This window comes from Elephantulus edwardii, unplaced genomic scaffold (genome assembly GCF_000299155.1).
Source record: "Elephantulus edwardii isolate Elephantulus edwardi_28Jun2011 unplaced genomic scaffold, EleEdw1.0 scaffold00042, whole genome shotgun sequence".
NCBI lineage: Eukaryota > Metazoa > Chordata > Mammalia > Macroscelidea > Macroscelididae > Elephantulus > Elephantulus edwardii.
In genome coordinates this window covers 16,924,962-16,941,618 of record NW_006399792.1, presented here as the reverse complement: position 1 = coordinate 16,941,618, position 16,657 = coordinate 16,924,962, and the positions used below count along the sequence as shown (strand labels likewise).

The following is a 16,657-nucleotide window of genomic DNA, read 5'->3' as shown; positions in this document are numbered from 1 at the left end:
CAGCTAACTGCCGTGTAAAGGTCTTCCTTAATTTAGAACAGTTCACTTGCTTGGCAGCATTTGGTCAATAATTTTTGCCTGTATCAGGTGAGTTTTAGTCAAGCTTCATTAGTAAGCTATTTACCCATTAACATAGAATTAAGACTCTCTTTTCCCCCAAGAGTTCAGAAACCACAGGACAGAGGTGAAGCAAGCATATGTTTGTTAGCTTTCATAAAAACATATTTTAAAACTCTTAAATCTTAAAAATAATCTAGAAATATTCATTTCCTTAAGGATTGATTTTGGAGTTATCATGTGTGACAGGCAGATATGTTTTTGGGATTTTTCTGTCATCAGGTTCTAACGTCTTCATTTGTAGTTCTATTTGCTCACTTTTTCTTCCCAGACTCCTCCAACTTCTTAAAAGACTGTGTGAACTGAGTTATTCTGTGTAGCACTTGATGACAGGCAGTCAGCATACATACCTGGCATTCCCTCAAGTGTACTGAGAACCTAGAGTTGTTCTACTAATAGACTCACCAAAAAATAAATACATAAATAAATAGTTCTCTTAATGTCAAAAGGGTCTATCATTTCCCCAACCTAACTGGCCAAAAGAGGTTTAATTCGTTTCCTAAGGTTCCTCTAACAAGGTATCACAATTAAAAAAAAAAATCTCAAATTTATGGCTTTGTAGTCAGAAATGACTCATAGCTGACCCTCTAAAGCTCTAAGGGCTAAAAGTTTGAAATCAAAGTGTTGAGAAGGAGATGTGCCTCCTGATGGCCCTGGGGTGAATCTGTTCTATAGTTTTCTCTTAGCGTATGGTTGTTGTTGATGATTGTTGTCAAGTCAAACACGACTCATAGCAACCCTATGAACAAAAGACCTGAAACCTTTCTATAACTATCATTGTTTCTCAAAGTTCTTAAGTTTCCAGAGGCATGTTGTTTAGGAAGTGGATGTCACTCCTACTTCGAAACCTGTCTTAAACTGGGAACTCCACCAAACACTGTCTACCATGGGTAACCGTTATGGCATTTGACTCCCCACTGGCACAAGGTTCAGTATCATCACAGCAAGCCCAGGTTACCATAGTACAGCAAATTGACAGAAGAGTGCTGTACCACTTCGAAGAATGGTCCTCCAAACTGCAATAACAGCTGACTTTTAAAATAAATAATAGGTCTGTCTTAAAGAGGGTGAAACCAAGTCTCTCCTTGGAGACTAGGATTTTGAAGCTGCATCTCACATACTTTGGGCACATGGCCAGGAGAAACAGTCCTTGGAGGTGGAAGGACAGCACAGGAAAGGGAGACCCCGGATGAGATGGAATGATACAGTAACTGGGGCAGTGGGGGTTGGTGTGTTGGAATTAGTGAGACAGCTCAGGTCAGGGCAGGGTTCAGAGCTGCTGTACATAGATAGGGTCGCTGTAGATCACAGGCAACTCTACAACACATAACAACAACAACATATTATATTGGTTGCTTTTTATTTAAGCCATTAAGCTTATGGTAGAGCCCAGAAATCCTTGGCCTTTTGCTGGATTTGTAGATGCCTCACACTAATCTCTGCCTCTCTCTGCACCCGAGAACCTCCCTGTACATATCCATGTCTTCTGGTAAGAACGTCTGTCGTGTTGAATTCGAGAGCCAACCTACTCCCTCCCATGTGACTTCATCTTTAACTAACGTCTACTAGGACTCAACTTCCAATTAAATTTTAGGGAAGGACATGAATTTGGGGAATCTTATCCAACCAGGTTTTCTCTGGGTGGTACACACTGCTAAGTACTTGACTATTAACTTGAAGACTGAGGTTTCAAATGTATCCAAAATCACCTCTGAAGAAAGGCGTGATGCTGAGACAAACACAGGGTTGCCAGGAGTCAGAATTAGCTTGATAGCAACTATCTTTTGTTTGGTTCTTATCTAACCAAGTATAAAGGGCAGGACATCAGATTGATTTCCCCTTTCCTGTTCCTTCCCTCCCCACAGAGGCAGGTTTCCTGGATGATGTGGTCTATGACAGCACAGCCCTGGGTCCTGGCTTTGACCGCCCCTTCCAATTTGACCCCAGCGTGAGGGAGCTGAAGACCATCCAGCTCTACAAACACTTGAACCTGAAGAGCTGTGTCTGGACTTTTGATGCTTATTATGACATGACGGAATTAATTGATGTCTGTGGAGGGTCTGTAACTGCTGACTTCCAGGTGGGTGGTCCACGTGTTTATCTGAGGGCCGTATGCACCTGGGTGCTTTGCTCATCTGTCTCTGAAGCACATCAGTTAGCACTGTATATCCGGTAGCCCTTGTCACCGGGCCAACCAACTTATGAATTTTTCTTTATAGGTACTTCAAGAGAGACTTTGGCACTTATGGGTAAAAAAAAAAAAAAATCTCAAAAGTTCTCAAACTGTGTAAATAAATCAGAATAGAATAATTTAAAAAAATTTTCTCTATATCAGACTTTTTCTTGTTGTTATGTGCTGTCTGGTCAGAACTGACTCATAGCTGACCCTCCAGTGAGTTTTTCAGAGTCTGTAAAACACATGTGAGGAGCTTGCCCACCTTTTCCCGGTAATTTGATTTTAAATCAAATTAATATGGGGACAAGAATATAATTGGACAGAGTCACCTATATGAAATAATAATATGTACTGCTCTGGAGATAGAGTGAGATGGATGGACATATATATATATATGGATGGTTTAGTTTTGTTTGTTTCATTTTGGGTTTTCCCCCTCTCTGCATATCTTTTGGAAAGCCAAAGGGATTTTACGTTTGATACAGACTTAGTACTTTGGAGATGTCCTCTTTCTTTGCACCGGGGAGAATGAGCCAGGATAATTCATGTACACTGTTTTGCAGAAGACAGAAAGAGTGGTGTGAGAGGTTATAATTTTTTTAAATTTATTATTATTTTTTGAGTGTGTACCATCACATTGGATCTGACTGGTACAGGAGGAGATTGTCCCTCCTTCTCCATCAGAGCATCTGGTGGATTCGAGAGTTTATAAATCTTTACAGGAGGAGACTGGCTATCTTTCTCCCACTGAGCAGCTGGTGGACTTGAACAACTACCCTTGTAGTTAGAAGCCTGATACGTTACTTACTACACCACCCACATTTTTATCAATGTGTGTTGTCAAGTTTATGCCAACTCATAATGAGCCATTGTGCAACAGAACAAAACCCTGCCCAATCCAGTACCAACCTCACAATCTCTGTTCTGCATCAGCCTGTTGTCCCAATCACTGTGCCAGTCTATCTTGTTAAGAGTCTTCCTCTTTTTCACTTACCCTCTGCTTTCCCAAGCATCATATCCCTCTCCAGGGACTGGCTTTCCTGACAGCAGGACTAAACTATTAGGGAGAGATCATTGTTTTAATAAATATTCCAAACTGACACTCCTACAAAATTAGACACCTCCACCACGCCCCATCATGAAACATTAGTGACAACAGGAAGTTTCATTGCAAGAAGCCAGGACTCTCGAAATGCATTTATATCAAAGTGCCAGTGAGACCAGGCTAATCCTTCTGATGGGAAAATTAACACTCAGGTGGGCTTTACCAACTTGGAGTAATTTGTTAGATTGATGAATTAAAGATTACTTACTTTATATGCTGTTCATTCCCAATCCGGTTTATCCTCACTTGAGGAGAAAACTTATGGGAGACATGAGAGTAAACATTTTGAAACAATAGCTTACATTAAAATGTGTTTTGTTTCCTGCGTGGTACCTCTAGCTTGGTCTCCTTTCATTTTGTGTACACTCCTGCCCTCTACTGAATAGAATGTTAAGGACGATTTAGGCTTTATTCTCGGATCTGCAGCTGCATAACCATTTACTGTCACTTCTGAAAATGCAAAACGAAGTGATTTGTTCCTCTCCAGCCCCTTCAAAAATCAGTATTCTCTGGTCTCCCTTATTCTGCTTCAGTAGCATTTTTTTACATATTTGTTCATAATAGATTTAAAAATCTCAAGCGAAAAACAATGTGTAGGGACTTTGTTAATAAACCCATATAAAAATAAAATTTAAAAATCTCAAGCACAGGAATTTCTTACTTTATTATATAGCTCCCAGTTCATAAATGAACACCAGAAAGAATATGTACATACAAGTCCTTCACTGTTGTCTAGGAGGGGTTGTTTTGGTTTTTTTAAAAAAAAATATTAGTTGAAACAATAGATAGGCAGTAGAAAGGGTTTCCATGTTAGAAGGAAGTCTTACTTAAAAAAATTTTTCTGAAAAAAATGTGACCACATCTAGGGGCAGGGTGGGAGTGGGAGGAACTTCATGTTAAAAATGAACATTTTGAAGATTTTGTTATTGATGAAATAATCTAACCTGGAATAATGCCACCAGAGACTGAGTGGAAATTGCCCCTTTCTAAGGTGCCATTCTTATGAGCCAAGAATATGGTGTTTAATATGAAAAAGTTTTCTTAAGGGAATAAGGTATAATATAATTTGAAATAAAGATATAACCTTGTGAAGAAGAGAATAATTGTTAACATTGTGAATGGGATGAATTTGTCAAATGAACAACTTTGATAAAATTTTCCTGCATAGGCAAAATGTATTCAGTAGGTTTCTACATAGTAATCTGCTTTTATTTTGTGATTTGTAGTCCTCAAAAGATTTTTTTTAAAAATAAAATCCATCCTTACACTTAAAAAATTTTTTTCTATCAATTATAAATAGTTTAAATAGTTTTGGATAATACATGGCTTTTCTGAACCTCTTCTGAATATTTTATTGTGATTTTTAACAAAAGTTTTATAGAAAGCTTGAATTTTCATTTCATTCATTTTTGCCTATTTTCCTCCCTCTCCCTCCTCCAGTCCACTTTGCAATACTCCTCTTGTTCCAGATTGTTTTATATATATAACACCTAATCATATATTCATTTCAATCAGTTATTTTCATCTGCTCCAATGTAATGTTCATCATCCATCCACTCTTTTCCTATGCTCACCACCGCCACCTACCAATGTCAGTCCTATTTTCCATCAGCAATGTTTTGCAGCATTTGTCCTTTGTGACAGAGATCTTTTACTCAGAATAATGTCTTGTAGCTCACTCATGTTATGTAATGTTTTACGAGCTCATTGATTTTCAGTGTTGTGTGATATTCCATTGTGTGAATGTATTATAGATTTTTTTGTCCATTAATTTGCAGATGGGCCTCTTTCAAAACTTTGACTGGTATTCCTAAAATCATTCCTGAGAAGGTACTAAATAGTACAGTCAGCCACAAAAGTAATAAATAATAAAAATGATGAGCCATGGTGGTGCAGGGGTTAAGCATTCAGGTGCTAACCAAAAGATCAGTGGCCCAAATGCACCAGCATCCTTGGAGAAACAATGTGGCTGTCTGCTTCTGTAAAGATTTCAGCCCTGAAAGCCCAATGGGGTGCGTCCACTCTGCTGGACAGTGTCACTATGAATCAGAATCCACTTGATGGCAGTGGAGTTAGATTTTGTCCTAGAGATAAGGGCTTCTTATCCAAGAAGCTCTGCTTGTGCACTAGCTAAGTGTTCAGAAGTTAGAACCCAACAGCAGCTGTAAAGGAGGCCAGGCCTGGCAATTTGCTCCTGTAAAGATTGTTGTTTTCAGTTTGACTCATAGTGACCCTATGAACAATAGTTTTGAACACTGCCGTGTCCTAAGCCAATGTCACTGTCTCTGACACACCTACCCCCATTACCTCAGTTACATTGTCAATCCATCTCGTCTAGGATCTTCTTCTCCTGCACTGTACCTCCAACCTTCCAAGCATGATGTCCTTGGCTAAGGACTCGTCCCTCATGGAAACATGCCCAAAGTGTGTCAGATACTTGCCTCCAAGGAGAAACTTGGTTTTACCCTCTCCAAGACACATCTGTTTATTCTCTTGGCAGCACATAGTATATTCAATATCTTTCTCCAGCATCACAACTCAAAGGCATCAATTCTTCTTCTTTCAGCATTAGTCATTGCCCAGATCTCTGCTACACAGAAAGTAATTGTAAACACCACATCCTGGTTAGGTGCACTTTAGTCTCTAGACTTGCATCATTGCTCTTTAGCATTCTGGAGAGGTCCCTAACAGTGGATTTTTCCAATGCAGTTCATCTTTTGATTTTCTGACTGCTAGTGCCAAGAATGCTTATTGTGGAACAGAGTAAGCTGAAATTGTTAATAATCTCAGTCTCTTCTCCATCTATCATTGTGTTGCCATTTGGCCCCAGAAAATCCTATAGAACAATTCCACTCTGTCATATAAGGACTGCTGTGAGCTGGACTTGACAGCACACACGAAGTACTATACCATGGAGGATGTTGTTGTTTGTTGTTAGGTGCCATAAAGCCAAATATGACTCATAGTGACCCTGTGAACAAAAGATCTGAACCTACTCCTGTCCTGCAACATCTTCACACTTCCTGACACACAAAAGCCCATTGCAGCTGTCACTTTGTCTGGGTTCTACAACTACACTAGTATAATTCTTTGTTTAGTGTTCATAGGGTTTGCAAAAGCTTTTATTTATGAAGTAGATGGCCCATCCAGCTTCCTTGTCTGTCTTAATCAGGCAACTCCACCAAAATTCATCCACAATGAGTAACTCTTTTGGAATTTGGCACACCAGTGCAAAAGATTTCAGTATCACAGCAACCCCAAGTAATCACAGTACAGCAAACTGACAGACAAGTGCTGTACCACTTAAATCACATTCTTTCTAAACAGGATCAATAGAAGGCCTAAGGGCCACAGGCCCTTGGGCCCAACCAATTTTTAAATACTAAGGTTCACCCACCAGATTCTGTTTGCCCACTCAGAGGCTTCCCATCCAAGCTGATTGTAAATGAAAATATATAAGAATAAATAGAAACAAGGAAGGGAAAATTAGTCAGCGAGCTAGAGAATATACTGAGGTTCTCACATCAACAGTTGTGGAATTGGAGCAAGCCTATTTGGCAAAACCTCTGTATTAAGGAGAAGACCATGGTATGAGGTTCCAAAAAAACCTGGACATTTTCTAAGGAGACTGGAATAAGACTTCAAAAACCTAATTTGAAATAAATACATAATTTGTAATCTTTTGAGAAATTTTGCTATCCAATTTTAAATCCCTTGCAAATTTGAATATGAAAGAAGTCTTTTAGAAAATTAAAGTTTTGCCATCTTAAATATTGATAAGTATTTGTCTCTTTCCTGTAATTAAACACTTTACACTTGCCATAGAAATACTTTTCATTGTGTTTTCACACAAAAGTAGAAAAACACTACAAAATTGTAACTATTTGCTAAATAAGAGTCTTTAAACTAACATTTTTGTTATGAAAGAAATGCATTTAAATAAGGAAAAGAAAAAAAATTAAAAATAGAAAGTACACCAGCCCCTGTACATACATGTATACTTAACACCTCTGTAAAGTGTTTCCGCTACTATTTTGTTGTATTGCATTTCACTTTTGTGCACTGTGCAGTAAAATAAAAATTATTCAGCCAAATGAACCATAGAAACAACACCCATGGGAATTTTCTCCTAAATGTATTATTTTCTCACCAAAGCATTATATGGAAAGGGAACATTATCCACATTGGCAGTAGCTATGAGCTAATTGTAAACTTGCTAGGTGTTGTTGTTGGGTGCCTTTGAGTTAACTATGACTCATAGTGACCCTGTGAACAGCAGATCAGAACTTTGCTCTATCCTGTACCATCCTTAAGCCCATTGTTACGGCCACACTATCAGTCCATCTCATTGAAGGTCATCCTCTCACTGACCCTCTTTCTTTCCCCCATAATGCCTTTTTCCAATGACTGGCCTCCTGGAAACATGATCAAAATAATGTGAGACTAAGTTTCATCATTCTTGCCTCTAAGAAGTACGTTGGTTGCACTTCCCCCAAGAAGATTTGGGGTTGGATGGTTGGTTGGTTTTTGTTGTTTTTTCCCCCTTTTGCAGTCTATAAGACTTATAAGTATTCTTCATCAAGACCGCAATTCTAAGGCATCTATTCTTTTTTGGTCTTCCTTGTTAATTGTACAACTTTCACATGCATAAGAAACAATTGAAAAGTCCATGACTTGTGGCAGGTGCATCTCAGTCTTCAAACTGAAATCATTGCTCTTTAGCACTTTAAAGAGGGCTCAACACTATATTTCCCCGTGCAACATGTCTTTTCATGTCTTGACAGCTGCTATCCTGTGTGTTGGTTATGGATCCAAGTAAAATTAAATCATCGGTAACTTCAGTCTTTTCTCTATCTGCATGATGTTGCTCATTGGTTTAGAGGTGAAGATTTTTATTTCTTAATATTGAAATGTAACCCATTTAAAAATATTTTATCTTCTTAAATAAGTCCTTCAAATCTTCTTTAATTGCTGCAGTCTTCCTGGATATGATATTCAGACAGCTTTTGATCTGACAGCAGGAGACATGACTGTTCCCCACAATATCCTGCTTAGTCAGGTACATGTAAAGTTGAGCAGCCTCCTAAATATGGTTGAGTGGGACTCTCCTTCAGGACACCAGAAAGCACAGTTGTTGTTAGGTGCTGTCAAGTCAAATACAACCCATAGTAACCTATAAACAACAGATCTGAACCCTGTCCTGTCCTGTGCTATCCGCACACCTCCCAACAACACTAGATCTTATTTCAGCCCTCACTGTGTCAGTTCACTTGGTCAAGGATCTTTCTCTCCTTCACTGACGTTCTACAAGGAATCACCCTTCCTAGAAAGCATAGTTAGCAAAAGAAAATATGTACTAAATACAAGAACCCAAGTCTGTTACATCTATCCCTTGGGAATAATTGCGTAGCTTTAAAAATTTGCCATGGCTCTATACAATTACTTTGCCAACTAATTGTACAGCAGAGACACAGCCTAAATTTTACTTGCTCCCTTCAGGACTTTTTCATGCATACATCACCTCCTCAGAAAAGCCTTCCCAAATCACTCTAATGAAGCATTCTGGTCCCTTTCACTCCTTTTTCTTACTCTATTTTTAAAATGAGTTCTGGTTGCTTAATGGTAAGGAGTTGTGCTGCCAACCTAAAGGCATGTAGATCCACCAGCTTTTTGCAGGAGAAAAATGAGCGATCTCTTCCTATTCATTTTACTGCCTCTGAAGACCAAATAAAGTGTCAACTATGAGCCTGTTCCAACTCGATTATACAACAAGAGCATTTTAAAAATTTATGACCAAATATTTGAGACCCACCAAAAAGACCCATTTTATTATCTCTATAGCATTTCTCAGATTAGATTATATATGGATTTGTTTTTTCCATCCTCATTTTATTTTCCTATGTACAAAGAAGGCATAGATAGGTGTCACTAGATTATATATTCCAGGCCATTATTCTTAATTTTCATCAAGTCAATTCCAATTCATTGTGACCCCATGTGTTACAGAATAGGATACTTTATAGAGGCTACAATTTTTAGAAAAGTAGATTACTAGTTCTTTCTTCTTCAGAGTTTCATAATGCCCTCCATTGAGTTTCCAAGGCTGTAAATTTTTACAAGAGGAAAAGGCACATCTTACACTTTTTTGGAGTGGATGGTAGTTTCGAACTACTGACTTTTTGGTTAGCAGCCAGTACATAACATGCTTGTTTGCCTCTAGGACTCCCAATTATGCTGATGGGGTCCTTTTGTGTCCCTTAAGTTGAGTGTTTTTAATTTCTTCCACTTCTAAAGTTTTGACTTATGGCATGATGCCTAACATAATCAAAGGTATTTGATGAATATTTTTAATGAATAATTATTGAGTTATTTTCAATAACTGAATAGAAATTTATCCAAGATATGATGATCATTCACTTACTTATCTAAGGGAAAACTAACTCTCACTGTGTGTACACTGCTTGCTTGACAGGTGAGAGACTCTGCCCAGTCGTTCCTGACAGTGCACGTGCCTCTCTATGTGTCCTACATCTACGTGACAGCGCCCAGAGGCTGGGCCTCTTTGGAGCACCACACAGAGATGGAGTTTTCTTTCTTCTATGACACTGTTCTCTGGAGAACAGGTATATGTATTCATTGATACTTTAACAATTCCTACCATACACTCAAGCAAGAAGAAAATAAGTAGAGACCTTATCACTATTATTGTGATTTTAACAAAAGTTTACAGAAAAGTTGGATTTTTATTCATTCACTGTTGCAAATTTTTCTCCCTACTCCCCCCGCCCCCCAGTTTACTTTTTCTAAAAAAGATATTCATTCATCGTTGCATAATTTCCTCCCACCCACCACCACTCCCCAAGTCCACTTTGTTATGCACCTCTTATTCTGGACTGTTGTCCTATAAATAAGAAATAATAATTATAATATATAAAAATAAAATGTGCCTACATGTCTTATTCTGTTGTCCTACACAAAATCAAAAGGAAGGTTTCTTCAGTTGTAAAAAGTCTTCAGAGGTGGGTGTCTGGAAAAACAGCAGCACCAGCAGCTGCATCCATGTATGCTGGTTAGTGCTAGATGTCCTCCAGGGCTAGAGAATTCAATTATTGTCTGTGGTGTTGTTGTCAGATGCCATTGAGTTGACTACAACTCATGGCAACACTATTAACAGCAAATCTGAACAGTGCCCTAGCCTGTGCCATGCTCATTATCTCTGGCACACTAGACCCCATTGCTGAAGCCAACATGTCAATCCGTCTCACTGGACACCTTCCTCTCCTTCACTGACCCTCCATCTTTTTAAATCTGTTGTCCCTTACCAAGGAATAGACTCACCTAGTATGTCCAAAGTATGAAAGACAAAGCTTCACCATCTTTGTCTCCAGGGAGCACTCTGGCTGCACTAGAAGCTAGCGAGTGATAGATTCTTACAGTGCCCATCAAGGATTCAGAGGAATGTTCATTTGAAGTATAAGAATAATCATTTTCTTCAATGATATGAGCCATGTTGTTTAACAGAAACCACTACCATCAGTTGTATTTAAATAAGTTCTGACTCAGTGATGACCTTATATGTGTCAGAGGACAGCTGTGCTCCAGTAAGCACATGCTTAATGCAGAAGCAGATCACCCGGCCCTTTTGGTTAGCTGTTCCCCCGCAACCCTCATCTCTATAAAAAGGCAATATGTTGGGAAAGGTAAAGGGTCAGTGAAAGAGGCAAAGTTCTTCAACAGGACAGATTAACACAGTGGATGCAACAGTGGCTTTCAGTGTGGCAGAGATCTTGACAAGGTTCTGCTGGGTCATTGTTGACTTGGTATCACCTAACAACAACAGCAGCAACAGTTAAATTGATTGTCTATTTAATAGTTATTGATACTGCAGTCACATACCCATTATTTAAATACACAAGGATGGGCAGTCTCCTCCTGGGTGATTTACTGCTTCTGAACACCTCCTGGAGGGTCAGCTATGGCTCAGTTCTGACTCAACAGTATACAACAACAACAACTGTTAAATTGTTCAACAATTGTTTAACAATGAAACAGATCCTTATTAAAACGGCAAAAAAAATACTGAAAGCCCAAATAAAATGACTTATTTTACTATGTTAATTTGCAAATAACTCTAAAGAGCTGCATGTTTACATGAAAGTTAAATTTCTCTTACATTACTTATTTAAATAAATGTGTCACTGTATTTAGAGATGTCATTAAAACAGCTTTCACATAGATCACTATAAGCAGAAGTTGTCTATGCCCTAATGTGTATTTTTTTTTCCTGATGTCTGCCCAGGAATCCAGACAGACAGTGTGCTCTCTGCACGGCTTCAGATAATCAGAATCTATATTCGAGAAGATGGCCGTCTCGTCATTGAATTTAAGACCCATGCCAAATTCAGAGGTAATATATGAATTATCAAAATGTTATTTGTTCTACATTTTCATTATGAAAATTTCAAAACATACAGACAAATTGAAAGAATACAGAAATGTAAAACAGAGGCACTCTGTTCACATTAAAAAGTTAACATTTTACTGTCCACTTATATACCTGAAGACACTTCTTTTTTCCCCCACCATTTAAAGCTAACATCTCCCCTCCTCCCTGATATTTTATTATGTATCTCTGAATAAAGATACATTACCTAAATGTATCTTTTTATGAAATAATTTTATAAGATAAATTATCTTACGTAATTATAATACCATTTTCCTATCCAGTATATTGAACACTAATTCAATAATATCTAGCCCCCACCCATATTTCCTATATTACCCTATATTTTCCTCCATTTGGCTTATATTTATTTTATATGTGTTTATATAAAAAGAAATAGGATCCAGTCAACCATTTTGTTGTTATAGCTCTTAAAATTTAGAATGTCTCTCTATTTCTATTTCTCCCAGACAATGTATCAGTGCTGTTTTTATGGGTGGAGTATCTGACAACATTTTACCTTTTAGTGATTTTACAATTGTCTCTTTTACCTCTAAATGTGATTTTTATCCAGCATTGATTTTTCTATGTATATATTAGCAAGAACTTTCTAGCCCCAAGAATAGGTAGGCTTTCAAAGCTAAGTTTGAAAACCAAAATGGAAGGTATTCTAAGGGGTGAACAAATGTAATCTTAATGGTGTAATCGCAGAAGAATGTCAATTCAGTTCTTGCACACTTGAAGGGCTTCACCACATGTATGATAAACCTTACTGAGTAAGTATATGGATTTTCTCTTAAAACAGGACAGTTTGTGATGGAACACCACACACTCCCTAATGTGAAATCTTTCATATTGACTCCAGACCACCTGGGAGGAATTGAATTTGATCTGCAGCTTCTTTGGAGTGCTCAGACTTTTGATTCTCCATATCAACTCTGGAGAGCAACTAGCTCTTACAACAGGTGAATACAGAAATGGCATATTCCAGGGATAGATTGATATGTTCTCCATTGTTTTTTTCATGAGCTTGAGAAAGAGGACTGAAATTCTTTTGTGTGATTTTAAACATGAGTTCCTTAGACAAGATAAGGTAGAAATAATCTTCTGACAAATATGTACGTATATATAATAATCTTCTGGCAAGTATCTATATATATACATATATATGTACATATATATATTATTGTTGTTGTTGTCATGTGCCATCAAGTTCCTGGTACTCATAGCGACCCCATGTACAACAGCTGTGAACCCTGCCCTATCCTGAGCTACTCTCATCATCTCCAACACACCTAGCCCCGTTACCCCAGTTACTGTGTCAATCCATCTCATCTGGGGTCTTCCTCTTCCTGTGCTATTCCTCCACCCATCCAACCATGTTATCCTTCTCTGAGGACTGATCCCTCCTGATCATGTGCCCAAACTATGTGAGGCAGAGCCTCAAAGTCTTGCCTTCAAGGAGAAGCTTGGTTTCACCTCCTCTAAGATAGACTTGTTTGTTCTATTCATGGCCTCTTGTATATTCAAGACTCTTCTCCAGCACCACAACTAAAAGGCATTGATTCTTCTTCTTCCATCCCTAGTCATTGTCCAGCTCCCTGATGCATAGCAAGTAATTGTGAAGACCATGGGCTGGACGAGGCATGCCTTAGTGTCTAGACTGATATCATTGCTCTAGCATTTTGGAGAGGTCCCCAACAGTAGGTTTTCTTAATGCAGTTAAGCCTTTGATTTCCTAACTAATGATGCCAAAAGTATTAATTATGGAGCCAAGGAAGCTGAAATTGTTAACAATCTCAATCTCTTCTCCATCTGTCATGGTGCTGCCAGTTGGCCGTGTGGTGAGAATCTGTGTCTTCTTTTTTTTTTTAATTGAAAGTTATTATTAATTTCAGTAAAAATTTAGAGATTTTGGATTTCCATTCATTCATTGTTGCACCTTTCTCTCCTCCCAGCCTTCCCCTCTAGTATAGTCTCCTCTTGGAAAAGTAAAAGAAAAATTCTTTCATTGTTTTACAAACCCTCCCCCAGGTCCACTCCATCATGTAGCCTTCGCTCTAGACTACTGTCATGACAAAAATACCTAATCACATATCCCCTTTAAACAGTTTTCTCCCTCATCTGTTTCAATGCAGTATACATTATTGAACCCATCTTTCTCAATCTCTCCCAAACCCCAAGGTCAGTCCTGTTTTCCAACAGTGGCACCATGCAGTATTTGTCCTTTTGAGATACCTCACTCAGCAAGATCCACACCTCACTCCATATACAAAAACCAACTCAAGGTGGATCATGGACCTAGAACTAAAACCAAGGACTATAAACTCCATTAAAGAAAAGTTCGGAAAATGCTAGAAGTCCAAATCCACAACATAAACAGTCTTCCAAGTATCCTGAAAAACCTAGAACCAGGAGAAGATAAAGTAGATGAATGGGATCTTCTAAGAATCAAATCCCTATGCATATCCAAAAGCTTCTCCAATGGGGTAAAAAGGGAAGCCACTGACTGGGAAAAAGTATTTGGTAATGACGTATCAGATAAGGAACTTATGTACAGAATTTATAAAATACTTGAGCACCATAACAAGATAAAGGTAAATAATCCAATAGAAAAATGGGCACAGAATATGAACAGACACTTCACCGAAGAAGACATTCAGATGGCTAACAAGCACATGAAGAAATGTTCAAAATCCCTAGCTCTAAGAGAGATGCAAATTAAAACAACTATGAGATATCATGTCACTCCCGACAGAATAGCAAAATTTAGCAGAACAGCAAGCAACAAATGCTGGCAAGGTTGTGGAGAAACTGGAACCTTTATTCATTGTTGGTGGGAGTGTAAAATTGTGTAACCATTGTGGAAGGTGTTACGGCGCTTTCTTAAAAAGTTGCAAATAGAGATATCATTTCACTCAGCAATTCCCCTACTGGGAATAAACCCTAAAGAGACCATAACTGATATCCAAGCAGATATATGCACACCCATTTTTTTTGCAGCTTTGTTCACAATAGCAAGGAGTTGGAAACAACCTAAGTGCCCATCAACAAACGAATGGCTAGAGAAACTGTGGTATATTCACACAACGAAATACTACGCTGCATTGAAAAACAAGGAAATCATGCAATATTATTCAAAATGGGTGACTGTGGAATCTGTGTCTTCTTAATGTTGAGATTCAATCCATACTGAGGACTACAGTACTTAACATTCTACAACAAAAGCTTCAGGTCCTCAGTTTCAGCAAGCAGGATTGTTTCATCTGCATAACACAGGTTGTTGATGAGTCTTTCACCAATTCTGATGGTACATTCTTCCTCATAAGTTCCAGCCTCCCAGATGATCTCTTCTGCATACAAATTGAAAATGTATGGAGACAAGACACATCCCAGATGTGTTCTTTTCCTAATTTTGAACAGTGCAATGTTTCCTTGCTCTATTCTGCGGACTACTTCCTGGTCCAAGTATAGGTTTTTCATGAGCACCATCTAATGTCTGGAATCCCATTCTTCTGAAGGTTAGCCACAATCCGTTGTGATCCATACAGTCAAATGCCTTTGCATAGTCAATGGAACACAGATAGACATTTATCTGGTACTCTTTGCACTTAGTCAAGATCCATCTGATGTTGGCAATAATGTCTCTAGTGTTATGGCCTCTTGTAAAACCAGCTTGTATTTCTGGTAGTTCTTTGTCAGTGTACTGTTCCAGTCTTTTTTTTTTTATAATCTTCAGCAGAATTTTGCTTGCATGTGATATTAATGATGTTGTTTGATAATTTCCACACTCTGTCTTTTTGTTTGTTTGTTTGTTTGTTTGTGGATTTCTTTTAGTCAGTTGGTGAGGTAGTTGTCCTCCAGATTAAATATACATACATTTAGATAGATAGATAGATAGATAGATAGATAGATAGATAGATAGATAGATAGATAGATAGAGCGAGCCAGCCAGCCAGCCAGGAAATATTTATGTAAAACCAAGAATGAAAGCAAGGAGCACAACCATCACTTCCACTCAAATCTCATGGGCTAGAATTTAGTTACATGGTCCTATATACCCTGCAATGACAGCTAGAAAACATGCCATTATATAATAAAAGAATCTCATTTCAGTTCAATATGAACTACAATTTAACATGTACAAAACAAAAATCTTCACCATTAATACAATAGACAACATCATGATGTTGTTGTTCTTCTTCTTGTTATTGTTAATTGCCTTTGAATTGAGCATGACTAATATCAACCATATGAACAAAAGGTCTGAAGCCCCTCTACAACTATAAACATTTATCAAAGTTCATAGAGTTTGTGGAGGCATGTTGTTTAGGAAGTGGGTGCCACTCCTGCTTCCAAACCTATCATAGTATGTTATTGTTGTTATGTACCATAGAGTTGCCTGCAATATATATATATAGCAACCCTATGCACAACAGCTCTGAACCCTTCCCTGTCCTGAGCCTGTCTCACTAATTCTGACACACCAACCCCCACTGCCTCAGTTACTATATCAATCCATCTCATCTGGGGTCTCCCTCTCCTGAGATGTTTGTCTAGCCTTCCGAGCATGCTGTCCTTCTCCAAGGACCAATCTCTCATGGCCACATGCCCAAAACAAGTGAGGCAGAGCTTTAAAATCCTAGCCTTGAAGGGGAGACCTAGCTTCACCCTCTCCAAGACAGATTGATTCATTTTCTTGGCAGTCCATGGTATGTTATCGACTCTTCTCCAGCAGCACAATTCAAAGGCATCTATTCCTCTTCTGTCATCCTTAGTCATTGTACAACTCTCTGAAGCATAACAAGTAATTAGG

General features: G+C 38.3%; 1 protein-coding gene across 1 annotated transcript in view; it reads left to right on the top strand.

The window, feature by feature from the left end:
- The window catches only part of FRAS1 (Fraser syndrome 1), a 470,336-nt gene that overhangs the window by 427,830 nt on the left and 25,849 nt on the right, over positions 1–16,657 (top strand). The window contains exons 64-67 of the mRNA XM_006885294.1: positions 1,983–2,197; positions 9,871–10,021; positions 11,698–11,805; positions 12,647–12,806. Of these exons, the coding sequence (XP_006885356.1) occupies positions 1,983–2,197; positions 9,871–10,021; positions 11,698–11,805; positions 12,647–12,806 (634 nt within the window). The remainder of the gene's footprint in view (positions 1–1,982; positions 2,198–9,870; positions 10,022–11,697; positions 11,806–12,646; positions 12,807–16,657) is intronic.